At 43.3% G+C, this 26,680-nt stretch overlaps 1 protein-coding gene across 1 annotated transcript in view; it reads right to left on the bottom strand.

The window, feature by feature from the left end:
* PGM5 (phosphoglucomutase 5) overlaps positions 1-23,551 on the bottom strand; it is a 190,350-nt gene extending 166,799 nt beyond the window's left edge. The window contains exons 1-2 of the mRNA XM_026519317.4: positions 23,211-23,551; positions 2,288-2,450 (exon numbers count right to left, since the gene is read on the bottom strand). Of these exons, the coding sequence (XP_026375102.1) occupies positions 2,288-2,450; positions 23,211-23,471 (424 nt within the window). The 5' untranslated portion in view covers positions 23,472-23,551. The remainder of the gene's footprint in view (positions 1-2,287; positions 2,451-23,210) is intronic.
* Positions 23,552-26,680: the final 3,129 nt, after the last annotated feature.

Genomic DNA, 26,680 nt, shown 5'->3' with positions numbered 1-26,680 from the left:
GGGTCCTAGGTGTGCTTTTTAATGAAGCAAAACTTCTCTAAGTATAGGACATTTCATAAGGTGTTATTTTTTTTTAAACACTGGATGTGAATGAAGCTCATTTGTTTGGGTAATGTCCAAAATGGCTGCAAGGAGGGGGAAATAATGAATATTCTGGCCCAGGCCAAAAATAATTCATAAAGGTAACTATTGTTGGTTAAAATTAGGCTACCCACGTATAAATGCAGACTCAGTGTTCTAGATTAAGAGACTTAACAACCAAATGCAGTGCATAGTTCTCAGATGAATCCTGGTTTGAATAGAACAGCTATAAATAACATTTTGGAGACAACTGGAGAAATTTGAATATAGATTAGGCTTTAGATGATATTAGAGAATTGGTGTTATTTTTGTTAGGTGTGATAATGTAGTTATGTCGGAATACGTCTTTCTTTTAAGAGATGTATTCAGAAATATTTAGGTGTAAAATGTCTTCATGCTGTAATTTACCTTAAAATTATTTAGGGAAAAAAAGTGCAAAATGGAAAAGCAAAGTAATGGACACAAGCTACCCATTTATTGTTCTCCTTAACTTTATATATGTTTAAAAATTTGTTTAATTCACCCCTATACACATATCCCACCCCACAAAGACCTACAAACTATACATTTCTGTAAATATAAGAAAAAGTGAAATAATTCTAAGCATTTCAGTGAGAGAAAGTCAACACTGTAGGAAAGAGAGCTGTCTACAAGTTATGCTAAAAAATCATTTGCCTGGCCTTGAGCAGCCATGTGAACTTGAGCAAATAACAGCCTCTTGGGGATTTGATTTCTTCATCTAGAAAAAGGACAGGAATGGTCTAAATGGCTTAGAGGGTCTGTTCCGGCTTTAAAATCCAGAGTCCTTCCATAACAGATAAGCATCCATTAATCAAACATTTCACTGTGCAAAGGAGGGCAGAGGATCAAGAGACCATGGGGGCTCAAGATCCCAGTAGGCCACTTCCTTGTCACACCACCTTAAGGGCTGTGATGGTTAATTTATATGTCAACCTGACTGGGCCCAGATATTTGGTTAAACCTTATTCCCGTGTGTCTATAGGGCTGTTTCTGGATGAGATTAGTATCTGAATCAGTAGACTGAGTAAAGGAGACTGCCCTCCCCAATGTGGTGGCCTCATCCAACCCACTGAAAGCCTGGACAGAACAAGAGGCTGAGTGAGGGAGAATTCACTCTCTCTGCCTGGCTTCCAGCTGAGACACTGGTCCTCTCCTGCCTTTGAACCTGGACTCGGACTGGAACTTACACCATCAGATCTGCTATTTCTCAGGCCTTTGCACTCGGACCAGAACTCCACCATCAGCCCTCCTGGGTCTACAGGTCTCAGGACTTTTCAGCCTCTATAATCACATGAGCCAACTCCCTCTCTGGGCCCTGGAGTGGGCGAGGCTGCGTGCAGGCCCTTTAAGAGCCATCCCTCAGTTCGCCACAGCCCTAAGGGTCAAGGGCACAAGCCAGATGGTCTTCAAAGCCAGATGTTTTGGGGGCTCATCTCTCAGGTGCCAGTCTTAAAAGCTGGAGTACCCAACGTAGAGTACGAACTCTCCCTTCCTCAGAGAGAAGCTCAGGGTTTTGCACTCTCTCCAGACGGTGGATTATTCACCAGCAGTGAGATTTACGGTGAGGTTGTGTCCCAGCCTCTCCTACCCACTTTGAAATGATTTTCTTCTAGTTTGCCCTGTGTAAAGGGGCTGCCCTGTTAGTTTTTAGGGTTTTTTCAGAGGAAACTGGTCTAAATATATCTGTAGATTCAGTGCGTCCATAAGAGGAGGTGAGTTCTGGGTACTTCCACATCACCATCTTGAACCAGACCCCAGCCAATTTGTTATAGTAAATCTCTGTATAGACTACTGTTCTGTTCCTCTGGAGAAACTTAATACAGCATCTCACTAGAACTTTCTGAGCCATTTCCCCTCCACCTTGCTTGTCTACCTTCAGAGGGTCATTGTAAGACTACAATAGCTGGGGCACATGGGTGGCACAGTCAGTTAATTGTCTGACTCTTGGTTTTGGCTCAGGTCTTTGATCTAGGGTCATGAGATTGAGGCCCACGTCAGGCTCCATGCTCCGCGTGAGTCTGCTCGAGATTCTCTCTCTCTCTCTCCCTTTGTCCCTCGTCCTGCTCTCACATGTGCTCTCTCTCTCTTTCTCTCTCTCTCAAATAAATATTTTTTAACAAATAAGAATATGACAATATAAAAGGATAGAAATCAGGATTATTACGGCATATTCTAAGCCACATACCTCCATTGGCAACATTGAACTTCACTCCAAACTCCCCCCCAGGTCCTCCAGGGCAATGGCTGGCTGTTAGGATGATTCCACCAGCTGCCTTGATCTTCCTGATAATGCAGGAAACAGCAGGTGTCGACAAGATGCCATTCTGTCCAATAATCAGTCGTCCAATCTAGATCAGCCAAAGAAAAAAATCAATCCACTTACAGGGGATCAGAAGCATTTCAGTGGGAAGTGCCCCTAGGCTCTGTTAACACACAGTAAATCACTTGACAAAAGGAAGTGAGTGGGCTTTGGGTTAGGGGGTGAAGGAGAGCTCTGGCATTGTCTCTCCTGCCCAGTATCTCCAACACCTCTGGGGCACCGACATCTAGCGGTCAATTATCAAACTGGATCTGCCTCATTGATTTTTAGTAGTTTGAAACATTTGCTTTTGATGACCAAAGGGTTAGCTTGAACTACACAAGACGTTCTTAGTTTGTTACTGGCTTAGAAACTCTACACGTGAACATGCTAGAAATTATAAGAAAAAAGAAATGGAGTGCTTCTCTACTTCACCCCCCTCCTCTCTCTTCCTCAGCACAAGCTCATACAGGAGGGACCCGGCTTAGTATAGCCTTGTCATCAGCAGGGGTATTTAACTGCCCTCGGAATGACCACTCTTACGAAGCAAGAATTTTATTTCTGCCACTGACAACACGTGCTGGGGACCCTGGAGAAACTATCCTGTCATGCTAGGCAGGGATCTGAAGGTCATCCATGGGTGCGGCCAGAGTCTTTCTAGAGCTACAAAACTGACTTTTAAAAAAGAAAGCCACATAGCCCTGCAAAGTATTACTCAGTATGCTTTGTCTTAAAATAGAGACCAATGTCATCCAATCCACTGGTTCTCAAATGTTACGACAATTCAGAATCCTAATGAAGCCTTAAAATTACCAATACTCAGACTGCATCTCAGACTAATTATACTGGGGGTAGAATCAAGGTTTCATAGTCTTTAAAGCTCTACAGGTGATTTCAACATTCAGCCAAGCTTGGTGATCAAATCCCCTTGTTAAGAATCAGCAGCATGGGGGCGCCTGGGTGGCTCAGTCATTAAGTGTCTGCCTTCTGCTCAGGGCGTGATCCCAGGGTCCTAGGATCCAGCCCTGCATCGGGCTCCCTGCTCCGCTGGGAGCCTGCTTCTTCCTCTCCCACTCCCCCTGCTTGTGTTCCTTCTCTCAAAGGGCTGTCTCTCTCTCTGTCAAATAAATATATAAAATCTTTAAAAAAAAAAAAAAAGAATCAGCAGCATGGGCATCACCTATGAGCCTGGCAGAAATGCAGAAGCTCAAGGTCCACTCAACACCCGCTGAGTAAGAATAAGTACGCACCTTAACACGATCCCCTTTCCCCCTTCCAGCTAATTCATTTGTCCATTAAAATTTGACAAGTACTGCTATAGCCCACAAGCCGAGGCAAACTCTAGCATCCAGCTAGAAAATTACCGTGGCACCGACTACAGCATTGCTAGAAGCAGGTCACTGACCAAACATGACAATGAGGGAAGAGACAGGAAAAAATGTACAAAGAGCAAACACAAGAGCTCCAAGAACAAAGCAGTCCCAGGATGATTTAGTATAGAAAGACCCACAACATTCCCAAAGCACATATTTTCAAGTGGAAGAGGCAGATTATAAACAAATAAGCCTAATAATAATAATATTTACTAGTTAGATATGTATTAGGAAGGAAATCAGCAGAGTTCGATGAAAGAGAAGAATGGGGTGTCAATGTTAATAATAAAAATAAACATGGTAATAATAATAGTTAAGGGAGCTTGGATTTTATCTTATGTGCAATGGGAATTCATTGAAGAGCTTTAAGCCGTGGACGTGACCTGATATCATTTACATTTTAAAAGATCACAGAATGAGCGGTCCAAATGAACTTTTCAGAAAGCAAGTCATATCATGTCAGCAAAATACATCAATGACAAAACCAAAGTAAAGCCAAAGTCATCATCATATTCTATAAGGCCCCACACGACCTGATCCCCATTACCTGACATCTTCCACTTCCCTCTCTCCTCTGCTCCAGCCACACTGGCTGGTTTACTCTTCCTCGAACACATCAAGCATGATCAGGGCCTTTGCATTTGCTCTTTCCTCTGCTTTGGACACTCTTACCCAGATATTCATATGCCTTCCCCCTGCTATCCTTTGGGTTTCTGTCCCAATGTCAACTAATCAGAGATAGCACCATTGGCTGACCTATATAACACAGCACCCACACATCACTAATTTTCCTATTGTCCTCTCCTTCCTTTACCCTATTTTAATCTTCTGTATAACACATATTACCACCTAATATTTCCCATATTATTCGTTTATTTATTTCCCGGCTATACAGAAGCTCCAAGGGTTTTGTTTTATTCACTGTTATATTTTGAGAACAATATATATTTTGAGAGCAAACCTAGCCTGTAGTAAGATCACAATAAATATGCTGAATTCATTCACTGAAAAAATGAATGAAAGGCTGCTGTGTGAGAAATGCATTAGAGTGACAAGAGCCGAAAGAGGAAGATCAGATGGAAGAATATTACAGAGGAGCCGAGTGTGGACAGTGTCTTGGACTAGGCTAGAGGCAGGAGAAATGAAGAGAAGGGATTCTATTTGAGCTTTTTTTTTGGAAGGAGAATGAAAAGAACACATAGTTAGAATGAAATATGGAAGAGAGGAACTCTGGCAGCCAGCCTTCAAGATGGCCCCCAATGATTCTTGCCTTCTGGCATTTGTGCCTCTGAATAAGTCCCACACTGAATAAGGCAGAACCGGCTGATTAGAACACTGTAGAACTGAGTGTGTGTAACTTCCAAGGTGAGGCCATAAATGACACTACTGCTTCTGCCTTGACATTTTGGATTGTTGACTCTGAGGGAGACCAGCCACTCTGTCATGAAGACACACAAGGAGCCATGTGTAGGCACCCAAAGGGAGAGGAATTGAGGCCTCCTACCAAGATCCAGCAGAAATTTGCCATCTTGCAATGGATCCTCTCACTGAGGAGCAACCTCCAGCAATTTGTGTGAGTGGGCCATCTTGCAATGGATCCTCCAGTCGTACCAAACGTTCACATAACAAAGCCCCCACCAACATGTGACTGTGACTTCATGAGAGTCCCCAAGTCAGAACAACCTGTCTCCTGTGAGTAAAATAAATATTCGTTGTCATGTTAGGCCATAAGTTTTGTCATAACTTCTTGCACAGCAATGAACAACTAATACAAAGGCAGTGAGGAAAAGAATCTACTCCCAGATTTCTACCTTTAAGAACTTAATGAATGATGGTGTCATTTATCAAGATGGGAAAGACATAGGACAATAATTACACTCATATTGTTATCCAGAGCCATAATAAATTATGTGCCAAATGCACTTGTTAAAATTTATTTAGTCATTCAACTCATCTTAATGAGTATTACCAGGAAACAGGCGATATCCAAGACCCTGCAGATACAGTAATAAATAAGGTTTAGTCACTGCCCTCGAGGAATAAGTCTGTAGGTTCATGGATCTGAAAAGTATTTGTAACCTTTGTTCATATTTTTTCTGTCTCTCCCATTTTTAAGAATTGCTTGTAAAGGAACAATTTTTAAAAGGGGGAAGAGGGAGGCGCCTGGGTGGTTTAGTCAGTTAAGCATCTGACTTGGTTTCGGCTCAGGTCATGATTTCAGGGTCCTGGCTCGAGCCCCGCATCTGGTTTGATCCTCTCCCTCTGCTCCTCCTCTTCCTCTCTCTCTCTCTCTCTCTCTCTTGCTCCCTCTCTCTCTGGAATAAATAAATAAAATCTTAAAAAAAAAATAAAGGGGAAGAGGTATGTGTGTGTAGATAATTCCTACAGTGGTATTCATTAAAAGTGAAAAAGCAAAAACAACCTCCGTAAATAAGGAAGAATAAATAACGAAGGGCCTGTTAAATAAAGTGTGATGTACCAACTTACGGAATATTCCTCAGCCATTTTAAAGGACACTTAAGAAGATTGTGCACCTACGGCAGGCTTGGTTCGCAGTCCACAAAAAGCAATGGTCCCCTTCCACAGTGCAGACCTCTCACTGAGGAGCAACCTCCAGCCCCCAGCCAGGGGCTACATTTCCCAGACCACCTTGCATCTAGTGTGGCCACATGGCTAATTTCACAACACATGATAAACAAACGTGAGAGTGGGGACAGAAGTGAGGCGTGTGCCTTCTGGGGTAAGGATGGTAAGAAGCAGATCTGCCTCCTCTATGCTGTGTATTCCCCTTCCACAGACTCAGTACAGGTGAGCACCCGGCTCTAGGAGATGCAGGGTCAGAACATGGAAGCCAAGAGTCTTTGTTCACCAGCAATACCCACAGTGGACTATTATGTGAGTAACTTTCTACTGTTTTTAAAGGTAGTAAAAATGGTTTATTGTTAAAAAGGTTGATTTGCTAGCTAAATCGTGGAAGGAGCCGAGATGCCCTTCAACAGATGACTGGATTAAGAAGATGTGGTCCATATATACAATGGAATATTACTCAGCTATCAAAAAGAACGATTTCTCAACATTTGCTGCAACATGGACGGCACTGGAGGAGATAATGCTAAGTGAAATAAGTCAAGCAGAGAAAGACAATTATCATATGGTTTCACTTATTTGTGGAACATAAGGAGAAGGAAGGGCCAAATGAAGGGGGGGAACAGAGGGGGAAATGAACTACAAGAGACTGTGGACTCTGGGAAACAAACTGAGGGCTTCAGAGGGGAGGAGGGTGGGGGATTGGGATAGGCTGGTGATGGGTAGTAAGGAGGGCACATATTGCATGGTGCACTGGGTGTTATATGCAAATAATGAATCATGCAACATTGCATCAAAAACTGGGGATGTACTGTATGGTGACTAACATAAAATAATAAAAAATTATAATAAAAAAATAAAAAAATAAAAGGTTGATTTGCTATAACAAATTATATTTTCTTAAATGGTATAGAGGGAACATAGACAATGCTTGAACACTAAATCAAAAATTCAGAATACAAAATAACTTTTATGCTACGACAACAATGTAAAGTTAAGGGGCACCTGGGTGGCTCAGTTGGTTAAGCATCTGACTCTCGATTTCAGTTCAGGTGTTAATCTCAAGGTTGTGAGTTCAAACCCCATGTTGGGTTCCACACTGGACATGGAGCCTACTTTAAAAAAACACACACACACTGTAAAGTTATATTCACTTTGGGGCCAAAACATGGAAAAAATACAGAAACTTATTTATTAAGTAGTAGAGATTATAGACCAACTTTTTATCTTAACTAAATTTCAATAATTTCTTTTTTGAGAAGGTAATACATATTCTATTTAAGAAGGTTAATGTGAGAAAATATACTTGAAGAAAATGTCAACCTTTAACATTTTGGTTATAATTGGAGGATTAACAGAAGATTAAATTCTAGTTATCTGGAAATTTTACCTATGCAGATGTGCTCATTAACCCACTACTACTAGAAAAATGAGGAAATGCTGAACACCGTATATAAATCTAATTGCGGGCCGTCTGAGGCATGATAAGGACAGGAGGAGATGCATGAGAGCAAGTGATAGAACTTCTAAAGTCAGACATGGAAAATCATCAAGACATTTGTATTCCCTGCAAAAGCTCACTAAAAGGGGACTTGGGCAGAGAATGATTTTAAGAGTCCAGTGCATAGGATGACCTATTCTGTGAATACCAATCAGCCTCCTTCTCCTGTAGCCACTCCTGTCGTTGTCCAATGGGCTCAGGAACAAAGTGGTCATGGTGGCAAGGAGGGAGGTTACACATGGACTCAGCAACATGGATTTCCTCTCCCCAAGGCCAGCCTGGCTACAGCTGCCACTGGGCACCCAACAGAGACCAAAACTGAGTCCCTAATACGGCACCGTTCCCGGGGTGATCAGCTAACCACCTGGTGTTAGGTTGATTACATTTGGACCACTTCCACCATGGAAGGGGAAGAACTTTGTTCTTCCTGAAGTGGACACGCAGAAGAGAAGATACACCCAGAAGAAGAAGCAGAGTGAAGACAGAGGCAGAGATCTGAGTAAAGTGGCCCCAAGCAATGCCAAGGAGTATGGCAGCCACCACATCAGAAGCTAGAAAAGTCATGGAATGATTCTCCCTTAGAGCCCCCAGGGGAAAGGCGACCCTGCTGGATTTCAGACCGGCCTTCCTCTAGCAACTGATAAAAGAAATACAACCTTTGGAAGCCCTGTTGTTTAAAGAAAGAGCACTCAATTTCAAAGTTAAAAGATCTAGATTGAGTCTTGCCTCTATCTGGGAGGACGACAAATCACTTCACTTTTCTGAGGCTTCGTGTCTTCCTCTGCAAAGCTAAGAATCTTAAGATGAGATCCCATAAAGAAAAACCCTTTGTGTGGGGCGCCTGCGTGGCACAGTCGCTGGGCGTCTGCCTTCGGCTCAGGGCGTGATCCCGGAGTTATGGGATCGAGCCCCACATCAGGCTCCTCTGCTAGGAGCCTGCTTCTTCCTCTCCCACTCCCCCTGCTTGTGTTCCCTCTCTCACTGGCTGTCTCTGTCAAATAAACAAATAAAATCTTAAAAAAAAAAAAAAAAAAGAGATCCATTGGGGAAAAAAAAAGAAAAACGCTTTGTGAACTTAAGCATGACATAAGTTACCATCACCCTCCTCAAACATTTTTTGTTGTTTTTCTTTTTTAAAGACTTTATTTATTTGAGAAAGAGAGAACACGAACAAGGGGAGGGGCAGAGAGAGAGGGAGAAGCAGACTCCCCACTGAGCAGGAAGCCTGATGCAGGGCTCCATCCCAGGACCCCAGGATCATGACCTGAGCCGAAGGCAGACACTTAACCGACTGAGCCACCCAGGCGCCCCCCCTTCCTCAGACATTTAAAATTCATTTTTAAAAAAGATTTATTTAGGGGCGCCTGGGTGGCACAGTGCTTAAGCGTCTGCCTTCGGCCCAGGGCGTGATCCCAGCGTTAAGGGATCGAGCCCCACATCAGGCTCTTCTGCGGGGAGCCTGCTTCTTCCTCTCCCACTCCTCCTGCTTGTGTTTCCTCTCTCGCTGGCTGTCTCTATCTCTGTCAAATAAATAAATAAATAAGTTTAAAAAAAAGATTTATTTATTTTGAGAGAGAGGGAAAGGAGGAGAGAAAGAGCATGTGGGCAAGTGGGGGGTGGGGCAGAGGGAGAGCGAGAGAGAATCTCAAGCAAACTCCCCGCTGAGTGCAGATCCTGGCGCAAGGTTTGATCTCAGGACCCTGAGATCATGACCTGAGCTAAAATCAGGAGTCAGACACTTAACTGCTTAACTCACTGAGCCACTCAGGTGCCCCTAAAATTCACTTTCAGACACAGGTTATCCCTTAAACTACCATTTCACTTTCCAAAAAAGTCCTAGAAATATCACCCTCCACCAATACAGCAGCCTGCTACCCTGCGAGGAGAAGATGGTCGACTTACATAATGAACGGTGCTTTTGTTTAGGGCATTGGAGCAGGTAGCATCCGACTTTAATTCCTGAGTGAAACCCAGACCACAACCTGGCAGGGGGAGGGGGTCCACGTCAAGGCATCCTGCGGCTCCCACGGGGGGCCCTGGGGGAACCGCCGCTCCCATTCCCATGCGGTCTGGCTTTGGCTGGAGGAAGGGGAGCCAGCCTGGGCTTCACCACCACTGAGGAACATGTCCTTCCATCCTCCCTTGCAAAGAGGTGTGAGGCGGCCCCCAGTGCACTGTCACGTACACACACAATAGGCAGCACACACGTATGGATCCCAGGACCCACAGGTAGCCACGTGAACATCATCACACAGGTGCCCACACCCCTACCTGAGGCACGTGCTTTCCCAGGCACACAGATACACAGACAGACACAGCTTGAGCTTTTCCTAGCTAGGCAGGACTTCCAAAGGCTCGGGAAAGAGAGGCCATAGCAGGGGCCAGCGTGCATTTCCCGGGGGCCGTTACTTAATCATCTCTCTGTGTCTAGTCTCCTAAATTGATGTTGGTACGTCCCACCGACACTTCAACCTCACCTGGCCTGCATCAGTACTGCTCCACCCCTGAATTGGCACAGCAGGTGCCAAGGGAATCAGTGTGCCCCTCCACATGCCACGGACCAGTGTCCTGAAAAGAGAACATTTATCTCATAAAGCTTTCTCCCGGACCAGTCATTTCTTTATACTAGGTGCTGTATACAGCTCATTTTTAAAATAATTTTCTTTCTCAGGGTACCTGGGTGGCTCAGTCAGTTAAGCATCTGAGTTTTGATTTCAGCTCAGGTCATGATCTCAGGGTCGTGGGATCGAACCCTGCATCAGGCTCTGTGCTCAGTGGGGAGTCTGCTTGAGATGCTCTCTCTCCCTCTGCCTCTCCTTCTCCCCCTCCTCTCAAAATAAATAAATAAATCTTTAAAAAATAATAATTTTCTTTCTCATGGCTCCCTCTTTTCAGAGCACTAATAAACTACTCTTTTAAATTAGATTTAGCAATGAGTTCAGTTTCTAAGTAGCTCAAAGTCCTAGAGAGCAGTGATGGGCAGTTGACACCCGCAGGCTAGGATCTCAGAGTAGAGGGAGATTTTTTACTCCAAATGAGTTTCTCCAAGGAACATAATAACACTAACGAACGCAGGATTGTTTTCCTGTGTAAACTCCCTTAAATAGGACCCCCCGCCATGACTTCCTTTTAGCTTTATATAAGTCATTTAAAAAAAAAAGAGTCCCAAAGAAAGACAAGAAAAAGTAAGCATGACATTCCCCAATACCCTCCACTCACTGTGTCATATCCCTGTCATTCCCAACGTGAATCAGAGAGTGAAGAGAGCAATAAACAGAAGCTTCCTTGATGGTTCCCAGAGTGTTGTGCGGGACCACACAGCCACCACCACAGCCCATCTCTAAAGTGCACAGAAAGCCATATACACAAAGATGCCTGTTTCCTGTCTTTGCAGTTAAACAAAAACCAAAACCCACGAAGCAAGCCCCAAGCCAAGCCGCCATGATGGCAGGGCTCCGGTCTCTCAGCCCCAGCTGTCAGAGAGGCGTGCCAGCCTTTGTGCAGTGCTGCACATGAGTAAGCCGGAGATGGCTAAGTGGAATTTTAAGAAATAACAAACTCAAGACATGGATGTGGTTATCCAAACATCAAGGGACTTCTCCATTTGCACATGGATAACGATGCAGTTATATGCTTTGTTACACGGAGACCAGATGGGAGCAACTGAGCCCATCCTCAGCTTCCTGTCCCCCTGGAAGTCTTTACACCCACACTTCAGGGCTGGAAGGAGAGATGAGAAACCACTGGAATCAAACCAAGATGGATTTCACATTCGGTCCTTAACGTCTAAACAGGTGCAGAAAAGTCATGGGCACCCAGAAGTTTGACCCAAGCTCTATTCCTCCACCAGCTCACCAATTCTGGAGATTTCATTGAGAATCAGGCAATCTAGCTTTCCTCAGGTGCAGAATTGGGGTGGTGGCATTAGAATTTATATCCCTCCTGGTAATTAGGCAATTCAGCACTTGGAAAATACTGAAATCTTTGCCTTGCAGTATAGGACTTGGATCACTGAAATAAGAAAGGGCCTGTCTGCTGCTATTTTATGAGGTGCTCAACCCGACTGAAGACCCGGAGAGGGACCACTGGATCTACTGGGTCAAGAAGGCAGAGTTGAGGGGCGCCTGGGTGGCTCAGTCGTTAAGTGTCTGCCTTCGGCTCAGGGTGTGATCCCGGGGTCCTGGGATCGAGCCCCACATCAGGCTCCTCTGCTGGGAGCCTGCTTCTTCCTCTCCCACTCCCCCTACTTGTGTTCCCTCTCTCACTGGCTGTCTCTATCTCTGTCAAATAAATAAAATCCTTAAAAAAAAATTATATATATATATATATATATATATATATACGTATATATATATATATATATATATACATATATATATATATATATATATATAAATAAAGAAGGCAGAGTTGACTACCCAGAGATAAGCTGGGATTTTTTTATCCAACAGACAAGTATATAAAAACTGCCCTTGCCTCCTACTGGCTATGTGACTTGGGACAAGATCCCTCTGTGTCTTGGTTCTGTTTCCTAAAAGATGTAAAGTGAGAGGAGGTAACTCAAGCAAGCTTCAGTTCAGTGTCTGCACCAAATAAAGACTCGAGGAGCTTCCCTTGTCTTCCTTCCTCTTCCACATGCCATTTCTTAACTCTTAAGTATGAATTCCTTAATTCATTGGAATCGAATGAATCTGTTGTTGTTTTGCTAACCTACAGTGGTTTTCTTTTTTTTTTTTAAGATTTTATTTATTTATTTGTCAGAGAGAGAGAGTAAGAGCTAGAGAGAGTGGCAGGCAGGGGAGAGGCAGGCTCCCTGCTGAGCAAGGAGCCCGATGGGGGACTCGAACCCACACCTTGAGATCATGACCTGAGCAGAACGCAGCCACTTAACCCAACTGAGCCAGCCAGACATCCCTGTGGTGGTTTTCTAATTACAGGTAGATTAGATAGATAGATAGATAGATAGATAGATAGATAGATAGATAGAACATACATATATGTTCCTTTTTTGGACATTTAGGAAGGACACATAAGAAGAAAATAAGAGTCATCTCTAAATCTAAAAATGAGCACTGTTCACATTATGTGTGTACCCTTTGTGTCTTGGTATCTCTGTTAATCTCTCTCTCTCTCTCTCTTTCATTTACATATTTCCATATTTTTACAAAAGGAATTGTTGTGTCATCTACATCTTTCACTTAATATACCCAGCCCTTCCCTGGTGTCTATGTTTCTGTGTCACTGAATATTCTCCCACAATATGATTTTAGTATATGTATAGTCTTCCAATATTTAAATGTACCACCATTTACTGACCAATATAAAAGTGCTTTTGCGGGCGCCCGGGGGGCACAGTTGGTTGAGCGGCCAACTTTTGGCTTCGGCTCAGGTTGTGATCTCAGGATCCTGGGATCGAGCCCCCTGCTGGCTCTGCGCTCAGCACAGTCTGCTTGAGAGTCTCTCTTCCTCCCCACCACCCCCTCCCCTCCGGCATTTGTGCGCACGCATGCACGCGTGCTCGCTCTCTCTCCTGAAAATAAATTAATTTTTTTAAAAGTGTTCTTTTACCCAAAGTTTTTATATGTGAAACTAAAAACATGTTTGAAGACTAAACTCAGGCTATGAAATAAATTAAACTGAATGTAGCTTGACAACAATGAAATAGCAAACTAGTTGTAACATGCCTACATAAATACAATGTCTTCTTTCTTCTTTAACCACCAAGCCTGCTCACTGAGAAACTGCTGAAGTCCATGGTAAGGAGTGACAGGACCACAACCGTAACCTCATCTTGACCTGGAGCACTTCATTTTCAGATCTGTGCCTCTGTCTTGTACCATCTGCTAGTAAATGCTATGCCAACCTGCTAACTTACTCGTGTTGTTGAGCTCACTGCAGAGAGCCGTTCTTGCAAGATAGATTCCCGCCTAGAACAGTATGATTTCTTCTACTTAATGTTTCTTACAATCGGTCCATCCAACTCCAGCCCAATTCTATTGATTATCATAGAAACACGGGTCATTGGGGAACATTTAGCCACCTCCTTCGGTTCTACGTAGTCTTCAAACATTTCTGACCTCTACTCTCCTCTTGAAGACATCCAGGGAAGAAGATATATATTTGGGGGAGGGGGTATCCTGGTGCATATGCGCACATACATATGCTACTTGATAAACTTTCTAAATGCTTCCAAACACTTTCCATCTGGTACCTTTATAGGTAGACAAAAAAAAATTTTATACACACACACACATATATATAAACAAAGCTAATATATAACGAAAAACTCAGTATCTTTGACATCTTTACAGATAGAATATATATGTCTGTATATATACTTATATATATATACACAGACTGCAATATATGTGTGTGTGTTGCCTACATACCCCCCCTGAAAAAACTCAGTCTCTATAGCCATGTGTTTTTTCCTGAGTAGTTGTCACAATCAGTTAAAATGCATTTATGTGTTTTTTTAAATAAATTCCACCAGACCCGTTTCTGCCTGGTTGGGAAACAATTACTGCCCATTTGCTAAGTGCCCCCATCCTCAGACTATGTCCCAGTGAACTAAAGACCTCTGGCAATCATAGATTTACAACTCAGCAAGATTAAACAATTTACTGTTATTTATGACAGCAGGGCTGGGTCTTCTGTATTATATTCCACATTAGCATCTGTCACTTTACATTTGGGAGATCCTGTCCAAAAAAAGCTTATGCCTCCCAACCAAACATTCGGCAAGGCTGCAGGAACAGGCACCCTGACAAACGTCCTGACAAAGTACTTTAATGCATGGCTAGCACCCGCAGCTGTGCATTTTCAGACGCCTCTGCAGATTAGCCTGGAGTCTCTTCGCCTCTGCTCGGTCTGTTCCTCTCAGTAATCTCTCACATGGCCCAGTCCATTAGGCTTGTAAATCCTCATGAAATGAGCAGATTAAGCTCTGGCTTCAGTGGGGGGGTCTGCATGAACACAGCTGGGGCCTCGGAAAGGTGGAAGGTGGAAAAGCATGGCGTTGACTCAGCTCATTCCTACCGGGAAATAATGTACAGACCCTGCAAAAAAGTCCTGGGAGTGAAAGGCAATGCCAGAGCAGCTGTTGCCACCTCAAGTACCGTGGCAGGGTGGGTGTGCGTGTGCGGGCATGCACACACACGAGGAGCAGGGATGGGGTGGCGACTTCAGCAGTCACCACCCAAGCCTTAGCCCACAGCATGGGAGCCGAAAGTCAACAGGAAGCCTGACAAAAGCAACTGTGATCACATCAACAGGCACCTTCTGATCAGTAAAGCTACGGAGACTGCAAAGCGCATATGCCCAGGTCCTCTTATTTTAGTCAGTGTATATCATGTAATAATTGTGTTATGAGAATAAATAATTGATAATAATCCTCCCAACGAACCTGGAAGATGTGGGGGCAAATGGTTTTACTTTCCCTATTTGTATAAATGAGGAGACAAACCCCAGAAAGCCACGTGACTTCTCCGCAGTCATACAAGTCGCAAACAGTAGTATCAGGATTCAAATCCAGACCTTCTCCTTTTTTCTTTATTATTTTTTCCTGATGTGTTTAATCATCAGAGCAATGCATACACATGTATGAGTATGCAATAAAGACAAGTATATGGAGTAGAAAGAGAAAGGATTCTTCTTCCCCACCATACACATCCACATACCCCAGACATACTCACAGTTAACTGTTAACTGGAGTACGTTCTTCCAACCCTATTTTCTATGCCTACATTACTGATTTGTTTAATGTGGCCAGAGACCCAGACGACATTTTTAACTAAGCTGCGTTATTAAATCTTGTGATAAAGCATAATGGTATTTATTGAAAAGACAGACACACACCAGCAACATGATGTGTGAAACTTGCCCGAAGAATTTTCTATAAAACATTTGTTCTCTTTGAGGTCTTCGTGAACTCTGGAAGTTTGATAGTTTCTGTACAGACTTGAGGGATAGAAGTTGGAACCATATTCTTCTTAACCTACTAATTGTTTTGTTTCACTGAACAAACTATCATTCATATCTTTTTCATGTACTGTATGGATCCACTTCCTTTGTTTACGGGCTTTAATGCATCCGTGGTATGCTTGTGACATAAACTAGGTGCCTGTTCTCTGTCACTGAACATATAAACTGTTCCCGAGTTTTTCATTTGCAAATGCTGTGGCGAGTATTCTTGTACATAGACATTTCCACATGTGTATTAGGAAATTTACAGGATAGATTCCTAGATTAAGGGATTGGTGGATTATTGGACAAGTACTCCATTAATTTTGATACACACTGCTCAACGGCCTGGCTGAAAGATTCTATCAGTTGAACTTCCATTAGCGTGACAATTTTCGAACAGTCACACCAACTCTGAGAACTTTAGATTTTTTTCAAATTGATGGATTGTTTTTGTTTGTATTTCTTCAGTTATTAATAAGGATGACCTCCTTTTCATATGTTTGTTGTTGTAGTTGACAATATTTCTTTTGAATTTTTTGAATTTTTTACTGATTTGGAAAAGCTTTTCATATAGTGTAGCTAGTAGCCGTTTGTTATAAACTCTGGTCTTCTGATTTCAACTTCTTTTCCCTTTCCATTAGAAAGCCTTAAATATAAAACTAGATACCCCTAGCTACAAAACAGGAGGAAAACAAAAGAAAGGTAATAATTAAATATTACGTTACAAAACACCTATACCTAGAGACTTGGAAAGGGAAAGAACAATTTCTGTGACTTGATACCGAGAAGAAGAATTTCTTTGAATTTCCTGAAAATTTTCTCTTCATACAGATACAAGCATCACTCCAAAATTGGACCGTCACTAAAAATGTAGGATATGAAAGATATTTAAAGATTCAGAAGACGTGGATTTTAACAAGTCTTGTGTATATTCTAGATATCCTGTTGCTCATAACTAATGAGAGTCAAGTCAGACGAAAAGACCTAAAGCTTTTCCTTTGGTTCCACAAGTATAAACATTAAAGGCATATTGGCCAAATCTTGAGTGTTTGCAATTAACTGTCAAAGCTGTAGGCTAACAAAGGACATTGAGTTTTCTACCTTCAATTTAAAAATCCCTGGGAAATTCAGTCCATTTTCCACCCCCTGCCTATTATTCTCAAATAATCCTGTTCAAATCCTATCCCAGTATTTGTTTACGTTACTCTTGTCTAACAGAAGAGTAGCCAGGGCCCAAATCATGAAGGTTAAAGTTAGTGAAGCCAATACCTATGCTTAGATTCCTCAAAAATAGGTTCCAACTTCTATCCCTCAAGTCTGTACAGAAACTATCAAACTTCCAGAGTTCACCAAGGGCTCAAAGAGAACAGATGTTTTATAGAAAATTCCTTGGGCAAGTTTCACACATAATGTTGCTGATGTGTGTCTGTCTTTTCAATAAACATCATTATGCTTTATCACAAGATTTAATAACGCAGCTTAGTTAAAAATGTCATCTGGGTCTCTGGACACATTAAACAAAGCTTAAAATAACCCACCCCAGCAACTGGGAGGGCCCAGCTGTTCTTAAAACAGCTCCCATTCCTTTTCCTTCCTCATAAAAAAAAGTGAATGACGACTTGAGGCTAAAAGATTCAAGAATGAACTGACTGAACAGGGAGACAGATGGAACTAAGGGCACCCTAAAATTGACTATTGCTCATATAATAGATTTCCTGTTTCCACAATTCGGGGATGGGGATTTAGGAAGGGAAGCGAGAGAAAGTTATGACAAGCTTTTTAGGGCTTTCTTGTGTGTTACACACCTGCCCTTCCTAAAGTCTGGGCCATAGGAACTCATTCCATTCACCTATTCCATAGTGAACACCAGTAGAAAATACAGAAAAATCACCACCCAGTGCCTTTTCCCTTCGAGAGATAAGACCCAAAGCCAGCCAACCCCAGACTTCCAGATCCATCCCAGGAAAGAAACCTTATGTGTTGAAACACAGGCTTCCCTCTCTTGCTTCCTTTTTCTTCCCTCCCTATGTCCCACACACCGCCATATTCCACTCTGCCTTCCTTCCAAATCTATGCTCCTCTTCTTTGGGACATCAAAATTTGTTCCCCAGATAGCTCTAGTAAATGTCAAGGCAAGCGCATTCCCATTCTTTGGAACAACCACCTTTGCACGGCCCATTGGAATCAAACACGACTGGTACAAACACCCACCTGGGAGGCACACCCAAGTCCCTTGCTGACCCAGCCTTCTTCATACCATTGCATGTCAACCTCCACCTCTAAAAGATTTCACAAGACATTGAGAAATTCTTGGAAGCTGAACTCATTCTGTAAGCCGAACTGTATGCTAATATGATTATTACCATTGCTGATCACCATGTGGCCAGCATAGTGTGCAGCTAATCAACAAATGGATTTTCTCTTGGCTAAAACTTGCAACAGAGCTATAAGTTGTTTTATTCAATATGGGCAAATTGTTATTTCAGGAGATATAGTCAGTGGACCATAATAATATTCTCTTACATTTCTTAAAGCTATGGATGTTACATAACACTTTCATTTGATTCCCAGGATAACTCAGCCATGCTGTCATACCCAATTTATAGATGGGGAAACAAGTGGTTTCCAGGTATTTCAAGAGGCTAAAGCATTTGCTCTGCAACATGTATGGCAGAGATAGGAAAAGAAAGTGAGCCTTCCAGCTGCTGATATAGCGCTTTTTCTACCAGACCTCAATTGTCTACCAGGCTCAAGTCAAAACAGAGTGTGGTTATCACATGAAGAAATCTGGTTTGGGGTTTGCCAAATATGCATTTGTAGTGTTTGGTGACCTACCTTTATTTACCTTATAGTCGCTCTTGGTTGTAACAGTTTCGATCCATTAAAAAAAAAGTGTACATTTTAAGTGCTGAATTATAGAGCTGTGCTATCTAATATGGTAGCTATTAATCACTCGCAGCTACTTAAACTTAAACTTTAATTAATTAAAATTAAATAAAATAGAAGATTCAGTTCTTCAGTCATACTGGGTACATTTCAAGTGTTTGATAATCACATGTGGCTAGTGGCTAGGGTAGATTACAGAACCTTTCCATCATCTCAAAGAGTTCTAAAAGTTCTACTGGACAGGAATGATACACCGTGTCATCTCCAGAGACAGAAGACTTTAGAAAAAGTCAGAAACATCTTCAGGCAGACACAGTGCTGCCATCTGTCCAATATTAAAGGTATTTTAGGACCAAAAAAAAAAAAAGAAAAGAAAAAAAAAAAGATTAGAACAAAGATGAGAAACAGAGAGATGCCCTTAGTCTCAGATGGATCCACCCAGAAAAAAGGCAAAGGGACTTATTCATAATGTAGCCATTATTTACATTTAGCTCTTGAAATCTTTACGAGATTAAAATAAATTGATATCTAGAGGATCTAAATCCTTGAAGAGTATCTGAAGCAGAGGGAAAAAGAAATAGGATAAAAAGTCACTTAGTTACAAACTAAGTTTAAATTAGTAACAAGCTAAGTTTTTCAATTCATTTAAATGATGCTATTTACTCTCATACTTAGTAGTTCTTTTTCTGTTGCGCTACATGGCATGACAGTCTGTACCTTTAAAAGAGAATTAAAATACTTCTGGGGACTTTTTAGGTAAGTTCACACAGCCACATAAAAATTACAAAAACAGGTAAGAAACATCTTCTCACTTATTTACAAATCCACTCAAATGGATTATATAAAAGTTTAAGAGTTCACAGTGATACTCAAAAGAGCAAAAGCAAAGCCAAACAAATTCATGTGCCAACAGGGGAAGTGGCTATTTCACCAAATCCTGACTCTGAAAATTTATAACTTAAAAAGAGAGAGAAATAAATATATATTCTGCTTTTCCAGAAAGAACTATATTATGGGATAGCTCAATAGTGAGGAAAACACCCAGTTTCTAGAAAAATGCTAGCTGAAGCATGTAGATGGAATTAGAAAATTCAAAAATCATTTTGAAACCCCTAACGAAATAATCCACTCAATCCAGGATTTCTAATGGATGCTAAAACAACTGAGTACTGGATATTCACATGGTATAAACCTCACCCCACAGGCTACTGGCCAGGTCCGAGGGAGAAAATACTGGAAGACAGAGGCAATCACCACAACAGCCCTATAATCATCTCAGCATCATGAACAACGGGTCAATCAGAGATTGTTTCCTGACATGATACAACATGAATATACACCATCGCCTAAGAAATAGTCTTGCAAAAAAAAAAAAGTTAAGCCTGAATCTAATTAAACCTTTAGAACTAATTTCTAGTACACACACACACACACACACACACACACACACACGGGGAATATAATGAAAAGTTAAATGACATCATAAGAAAAAAAAAATTCCAGAAAGGGGGCAAAGGGGGGCTATTCTACAGGACAACCAATCAACCTAGTCTCTTCAGTAAGTTAATTTCATTAACAAAAAATAAAAATAAAGAGGGAGATATTTTCTAGGTTAAAGGAGATTTTAAGACATAACTAAATGCAACGTGTGTTCCTTGATTAGAAGAAACAAGTCTGAAAAAACAGCTATAAAAGACATTTCAGAATAATTGAGGAAATCTGAATGTGGACTGGGTAATAATTGAAGAAATCCTTTTTTATTTTGTTGGGGATGATAATGATATTGTAACTATCAAGAAAATTGTTCTTAGTTTTTAGAGATCCATACTGAATTTAGGGATAAAATGTCATTTTTAAAATATACTTTAAAACACTTTAGCCCTCAAAAAAAGATGAAACAAATATAGGAAAAATGTTAACAGCCTAGGGTATGGGCATATGGATGTTATTTATCTATTCTCTCCGCTTTTCTGAAAGTTTGAAATTTTCATAATTTTACAATAAAAAAACTTTTATCCCAAATTGTACAGGGTATACACCTGAGAATCTATTTCGAACTATTAAAACTTTGATAGTGCAGTTCATCGTTTTAGAAATTCCAAACTTCTGTTCTCCTCTAGCAATTATATAATCAAAGAGCAACTATAGTTTGTTATATTAAACTGCTTAGTAAAATTAACTTTTTCTATCAAAACCAAGATTTTTCAAATACAGAGAGGCAGCCCACCCAGTCAGATTCAAGTCAGTTCAAAGAGAATAAATTCTATTTTCTACTATTTTTCTAGTCTGTTTATGAACATCCAATGGGAAATCAAGAGAGGCAAAGTTTTTGGAATCAAAGGTCCTCATTCCTGAGTGTAACTCCACAGGCCAAGTCAGAAGACAAGTTCATTCCCATCAATTTGCCATCATTCAAGACCAATTTTGCTCACAGTAAACCCCCTTTCTCCTGAAGCCAGCCTTCTGATTGTTCATTTGCTCGAGCAAAAGCCCTCAAGAAGGTGAACAAATTGAGGAAAAGACTGGTTAAAATTGGCTGTCTGAAACTTTGATAAATGTTGACCACTCCTTTCACCCATACTCACCCATTCTAGAAGTAATACTTTCAGATTATTTAAGAGATGGTGTTTCCGTGTGGACTGAGACTCGTCATTCCATCCCTTGTAACAACCGCAAGGTTAAGCGTAGCTCTATTTTAACGGTTTCTTAACATATGCTAACTATCTCCTAAAATAAACTCCACCCTTAACATTAATAAAACGAGTTTATCAGAGAAGACCCACTGAACTAAGAAGCTGGAGAGTCTTGATGGGAACGTGTGCCAAGAAATAAGCAAGCGTAATAATACCTTTCCATGCAAATCGACAACTGTAGCTTCAAAAATATCCTCACCCACAATAAATAAGTGGATGTTTTTCTCACTCCCTGGGAAAAGTTGGCCCAGGAAGGATTATGAGAGCTGCCCTAGCTCCCCCAAGGCTCCTTACTCTCCATCACTCCACGGGAACAGCTTTGTCAGACAGGAGTAAAAGACCATTTGTCAACCTCTCTCCAACACCCTGATTCAAGCCAACTTTCATCAATCCCAAGTAAGGAGCCAGCGAGAAATACAAGTTCTGTGTCACCAGCCACATCGTCTGCTGGGGTTGGAAATCACAGCTCTACCACCCATGTCACCCCTCGGCACTTTTCTCCCAATTGCTTTTGGGTTATTTTCTTTAGGAAAAAAAGATTCCACTTTCCCCACCCCTAAAACACTGAGAGAGGGGAATCAGAGCAGACAAACATGGAGCATGGACAAACCCAAAAGTTAAAAAAAGAAAGGAAGGGAGAAAATTAAAAGGAGGGGATTGGGAAGGAGAAAGGGAATCTACATGCCAGAGAGTTGTTTAGTTTCACTTTTTTTTAAACGTTCTCACTCATTTATACATCTGTAGGGATTCCACCTAAATGTGCTAAGTTTGGGGATCTGACTGTATGAACAAGGCTGAAATGACTCTTTTAGACAATGTTTCCCACCAAGACCTCTGAAGTGAGGTGTCCGTCTTGCCGAAGTCCGCAGAGGCCGCAAGATTTGGGAAGGAGGATATGGGGGGTATGGGGATGATGCCAGAAGGTGTTTCTAGCTGTAGGACAGAACGGAAGGAGGGAGAAGGAGAAAAACCCAAGGTCTGCAGAGGTCGTGGGAGAAGAGAAAGGAAATGAGGATGAAAACTGATAAGGAGAAGTGGCACAAAAACTCTGTCAACCCTCAAAGAGCCTCTTGCAGAGAAGTTAGGAAATGCTTTAAAGAAAGGCATGACAAGTCTCATTTCAGATTATTGAGAGATACCCCCCCAAATACACACACACACACACACACACACACACACACACACATGCGCACACACAACTGAGAGCCCAGGCTGTATGACATCAAATTGATCTCCACCCCATCCCTACCCGGATCAGATTCATAGTGAAGTAATTCCACTGGGTTAACAACCACTTATATTAAAAATCTTTAGGGTCCACTCTTGCCTAACATGTCAGGGATCAACAATGGAGTGTGTGTGTGTCCGTGCGCGCGTGTGTGTGGACGCATGTGTGCGTTTGAGACACTACTGTTAAATCTGGCAGAGCCAAAATTTAGGGTGGGAGAAGAGGACTGCAATAGGACAGAGGAGAAAAAAGAAGGAAAGAGGTGAAAAACCACTATGTTGGTGGCTTAGGAAGAAGTGGGGGGAGGGAAGGTAGTGAACGCGGTCCGAAGAGATGGCTTTAAAGGGCTGGGGAAGAGAAGGCCCAAAAGGCACGCGGGCAGGTGCGGGACGTGGGCAGGGAGCCGGGGAGAGCTCAGGGCGACGAGGCAGGTTCCCTCGAGGGGACCCGGGAGGAAAGGGCCTGGGATAGCCGAGGCGCTGAGGTGGGGGTGGGGCGCGCCCAGGGGGCGGCAGGCAAGAGGGGGCAGGGCGGCGGCGCGGCGGGAGGCGAGGGTCGGCCGGGGCAGGTCACTCACCCCGTTGGCCGCAGCCATCTGTACCACGATCTCGGTGGCCGTCCTGCTGAAATACCTGCCGTCGCTACCCACCACCATGGTGCAGCCCTGGCGGTCGCGCAGGTCGATGGACGACAGCACGCTCTGGATGAAGTTGGGCAGGTAGTTGCGCTGGCCCTCGAAGAGGCCGGTGGGCCGCCGCAGCCCCCCGCCGCCGGCCGGCCGCTGGTCCTCGTAGGGCACGGTGGGCACCGTCAGCACCGGGATGGGGCTCCCCTCCATGGCGCCTCCTGGCCGGTCCTGCCGCGGCTCCCGGGAGTCGGAGGGAATCTGCAGCCCGCCGGGCCCCCCCACCCGCTTGGCTGCGAGCCCGGGCTCCGCCTCGCGCCCCGGCCCCCTCCGCAGCCTGCCCGCGCCCTGCGCCCTCCCGCGGCACCGTCTGTCCTCCCTCCCCGCGCCGCCCCGCGCCGCCCCGGCAGAGTTCGGCCTCTACCTTCCAAGAAAGTTTGCTCCTGCTCAACTCCCTCTCCGGCCGGATCGCCCGAGGCGCCGGCGGGGTCGTGCCCCAGCTGGACTCACTTTCGGGGTGTCCCAGAGCCCGCTCCCAGGGCCAGCTAGCCCGACCCCGGCGACCCTCCTCGCGCGTCTGGCCCCAGCTTTCCCTGGCGATGGCTTCCCTCCCGAGCACACCCTCTGCTAAAAAACAGCCCGGGGGGTGTTAAGAGCTTGAGCAGGATTTGGGGACCTCTCCCAGACCCCCACTCCCTCTCCCCTCCCACCGCAGCCCTGTCTCCCGGTCTCCCTGCAAATGAGCCGTTTACAAGCCCAAGTTTCTCTTTAGAACAAGGACGAGGGAGGGAGTTGGGAGGGGGCTGAACCTTTTGCCACCAGCGAACGGCCCTGGCCAAAAATAACCCTGGAAAGGCGAACTGAGAATTGTTATCTTCTGCCAGCGCTGAAATTGGAGGCTGAGCGTTGCATGTGTGTCTGTGTGTACACACCCCACCACTACCATTTGTTCCAGGGAATCACAGACTGTCAGGCCCCTCAATCCAGCAGGACCCACCCAGCCATCCACACTTTTCCCTGGGCTCTCTCCAGGCAGCAGGATCCTCGGCGTGGAAACTTTTTTCCCCCTTGTTTGTTGTGGTTGCAACAACAGCAACACAGACATGTATTTCTTTATTCTTCTTACTCCTCTCACCCTCCCTAGCCCAGCTCAGGCTTAGAAACAGACTGGTCCCATTCTGTATTTGTCCACACTGCTGAACTCCTACCCAGATTAATCACTTTAAATAGGAGAAGGATAAAGCCCTGTTTAATATCCTACCAGGAATGAATGAATAAATTCAAATTAAACAGGAACTGTTCTGGGTCCTTTCCATGCATCTTGTCATTCTGTGGGGGTTACGAATGTTCTGCCTTGTCTCCATAAAGCCCATCTAAAACCCCAAACCGAGAAATACTCCATAGAAAACAGAAGTGAAGAGAGAATGGACCAAAGGAATAAAATCCGAAGAGGGAAGAAACAATTATTATTATTATTTGCTTCTATCACCTTTCACCCTCCAAGCATTTTTGCACCCACTAAGGCGACTGTCCTGAAATCACTGCTTCTTCTCCTCTCCCCAAATACCGTCCACTTGCTGGGACTAAGCTTGACTTGCTGCAGGGTTATAAAGTGTTTGATCACAGTAAGATGAGTGTGATCAGGAGCTCACACTTACATGCTGTTTTGCATACAAAAGGCTTTTCATCTGTTTTCTCTTTGGAGGATCAAAACAAAAGAAGGAATGGCATTCATTATCTTTCCCATTTTACAGATGAGAAAAGGAAGGCTTTCTGTGAGATCAAGGGAGTGGCTAAGACGCATGTGCAGTGGGTCGGAATTCTTGTATGGCCCCTCCTGTTTTTATTAGTATCACTGAAGTGTGATGGGGAAAACACTGAAGCCATCAATGGAATCCTGTTGGGACTTTTAGCTATCGTTTTAAGCACCAAAGTTGGGTGGTTGTTGTGGTTTTTTTGTATTTTTGTTTATCTTTTTACCTCCACTTTCTCCTTGGGCCCCCAAGAGCCCATTCCCCTGTAGCACCCAACAGACAGAGCCTCAACACTTCTGAGGATCTGTGTATATCCCTACGGCGTAGGGGTTTTTAAATCACTGTCTAATAACATTTTCTTTTGCAAGGAAGGGCAGTATCATTCCCAGAAGAGAGGGTAGTAAATCCTCTGCCCCAGTAAAGAAGAGGACTCAGCCTCCAAGCCTCAGAGATGACCAGAAGATCTACTCCTCCATCTCTCCACCTCCAACATTGTTTCTCCTACTAAAGCCTAGCTCCTTCCACAGGGCTGAGGACAAGGCATGAACATCTCACAACAAGCATTTACAGTTTTACCAGCCAAGAAGAAGACCTCTTCCCTTGGTTCTAATCCCCAAATTCCCAAAGACTCTGGTCCAGCTCAAGGCAATGTGGCCAACCACATAGCCAGACCCCACAGTGTCTTTGGAGTTCCTCCAAGGTAAGGAGGTGTTGTTCTCCAGAGGGAGGAGACATGGGTGACTAACCATAATTGTCCACCGCTTAACTGACACTTGCACTGATCAAGTCTTTCAAAACTTATTTTTCTTTTCGCTAAATTCATACAGCCCTTTGCATCACTGGTAAGGAAAGCTTCACATGCTGCCCCACCTTTCTGTGTACGCCGTCTTTTCTCCAGCTGTATGTGACCTTGGAATAATTCCTTAACCTCTCCTCACCTGAGTATCCTCACTGTGAAAAAAGAATCATTACCATCCTCACCTCACTCGGTGTTGGGAGAATTGAAGTACTTGGTATAGTGCCTGACAAACAGAAAGGCATTCGATAAATGTTAGCTGTTCATAGTATTGCCATCAATATCATATTTATCATTATTATTAATGCCCTGTCTAGCAAGAACTAATTTACATCTTTGTAGACCACCACTGTACGGAAAGGGTCTTTGGGCATAGGCGATATTCTATACACGTTGCTTGAATTAATCTGTGGTTTTTGACAATGAAACTTCTAGGTATATAGAGTAAATTTCCCCTTGAAACATACAAAAAGGGGTTATGAACTGAAGAAATCTCTCCAAAGCTGCCCTCCAAGTTGGTCAGGTTAGTTCCAACAACTGTGTTACAGTGATGGAGAAAGGGACCTGAAAGGGCCCCACAGAAGAAATACCTTGTCCTTAGCTGCTCACTGGTAAAATGAGAAGGTCGGATTAGATCAGCGTTTCCCAAAGGGCTTTCCTCAGAACAGGACTGCCTCCCACACGCCGCACAAAGCAAGAGCTGCATGGTCAAGCAACTTAAATATCCTACACACTACCTCGTTCTTGGAGCGTTACAATGCATACTTTCATCCTAAAAGCTCTCAGAGCTTTTAAACTGGTACTTCTCAATCTAAACTCACATGCCCAGTTTGTCCAGGCAAAGACTCAGATTAGCTTTGTGATTTTGGCCT

This window comes from Ursus arctos, unplaced genomic scaffold, assembly GCF_023065955.2.
Source record: "Ursus arctos isolate Adak ecotype North America unplaced genomic scaffold, UrsArc2.0 scaffold_33, whole genome shotgun sequence".
Classification (NCBI taxonomy): domain Eukaryota; kingdom Metazoa; phylum Chordata; class Mammalia; order Carnivora; family Ursidae; genus Ursus; species Ursus arctos.
Note: the sequence above shows the minus strand (reverse complement) of the source record. Positions and strands in the feature narration are given on the sequence as shown.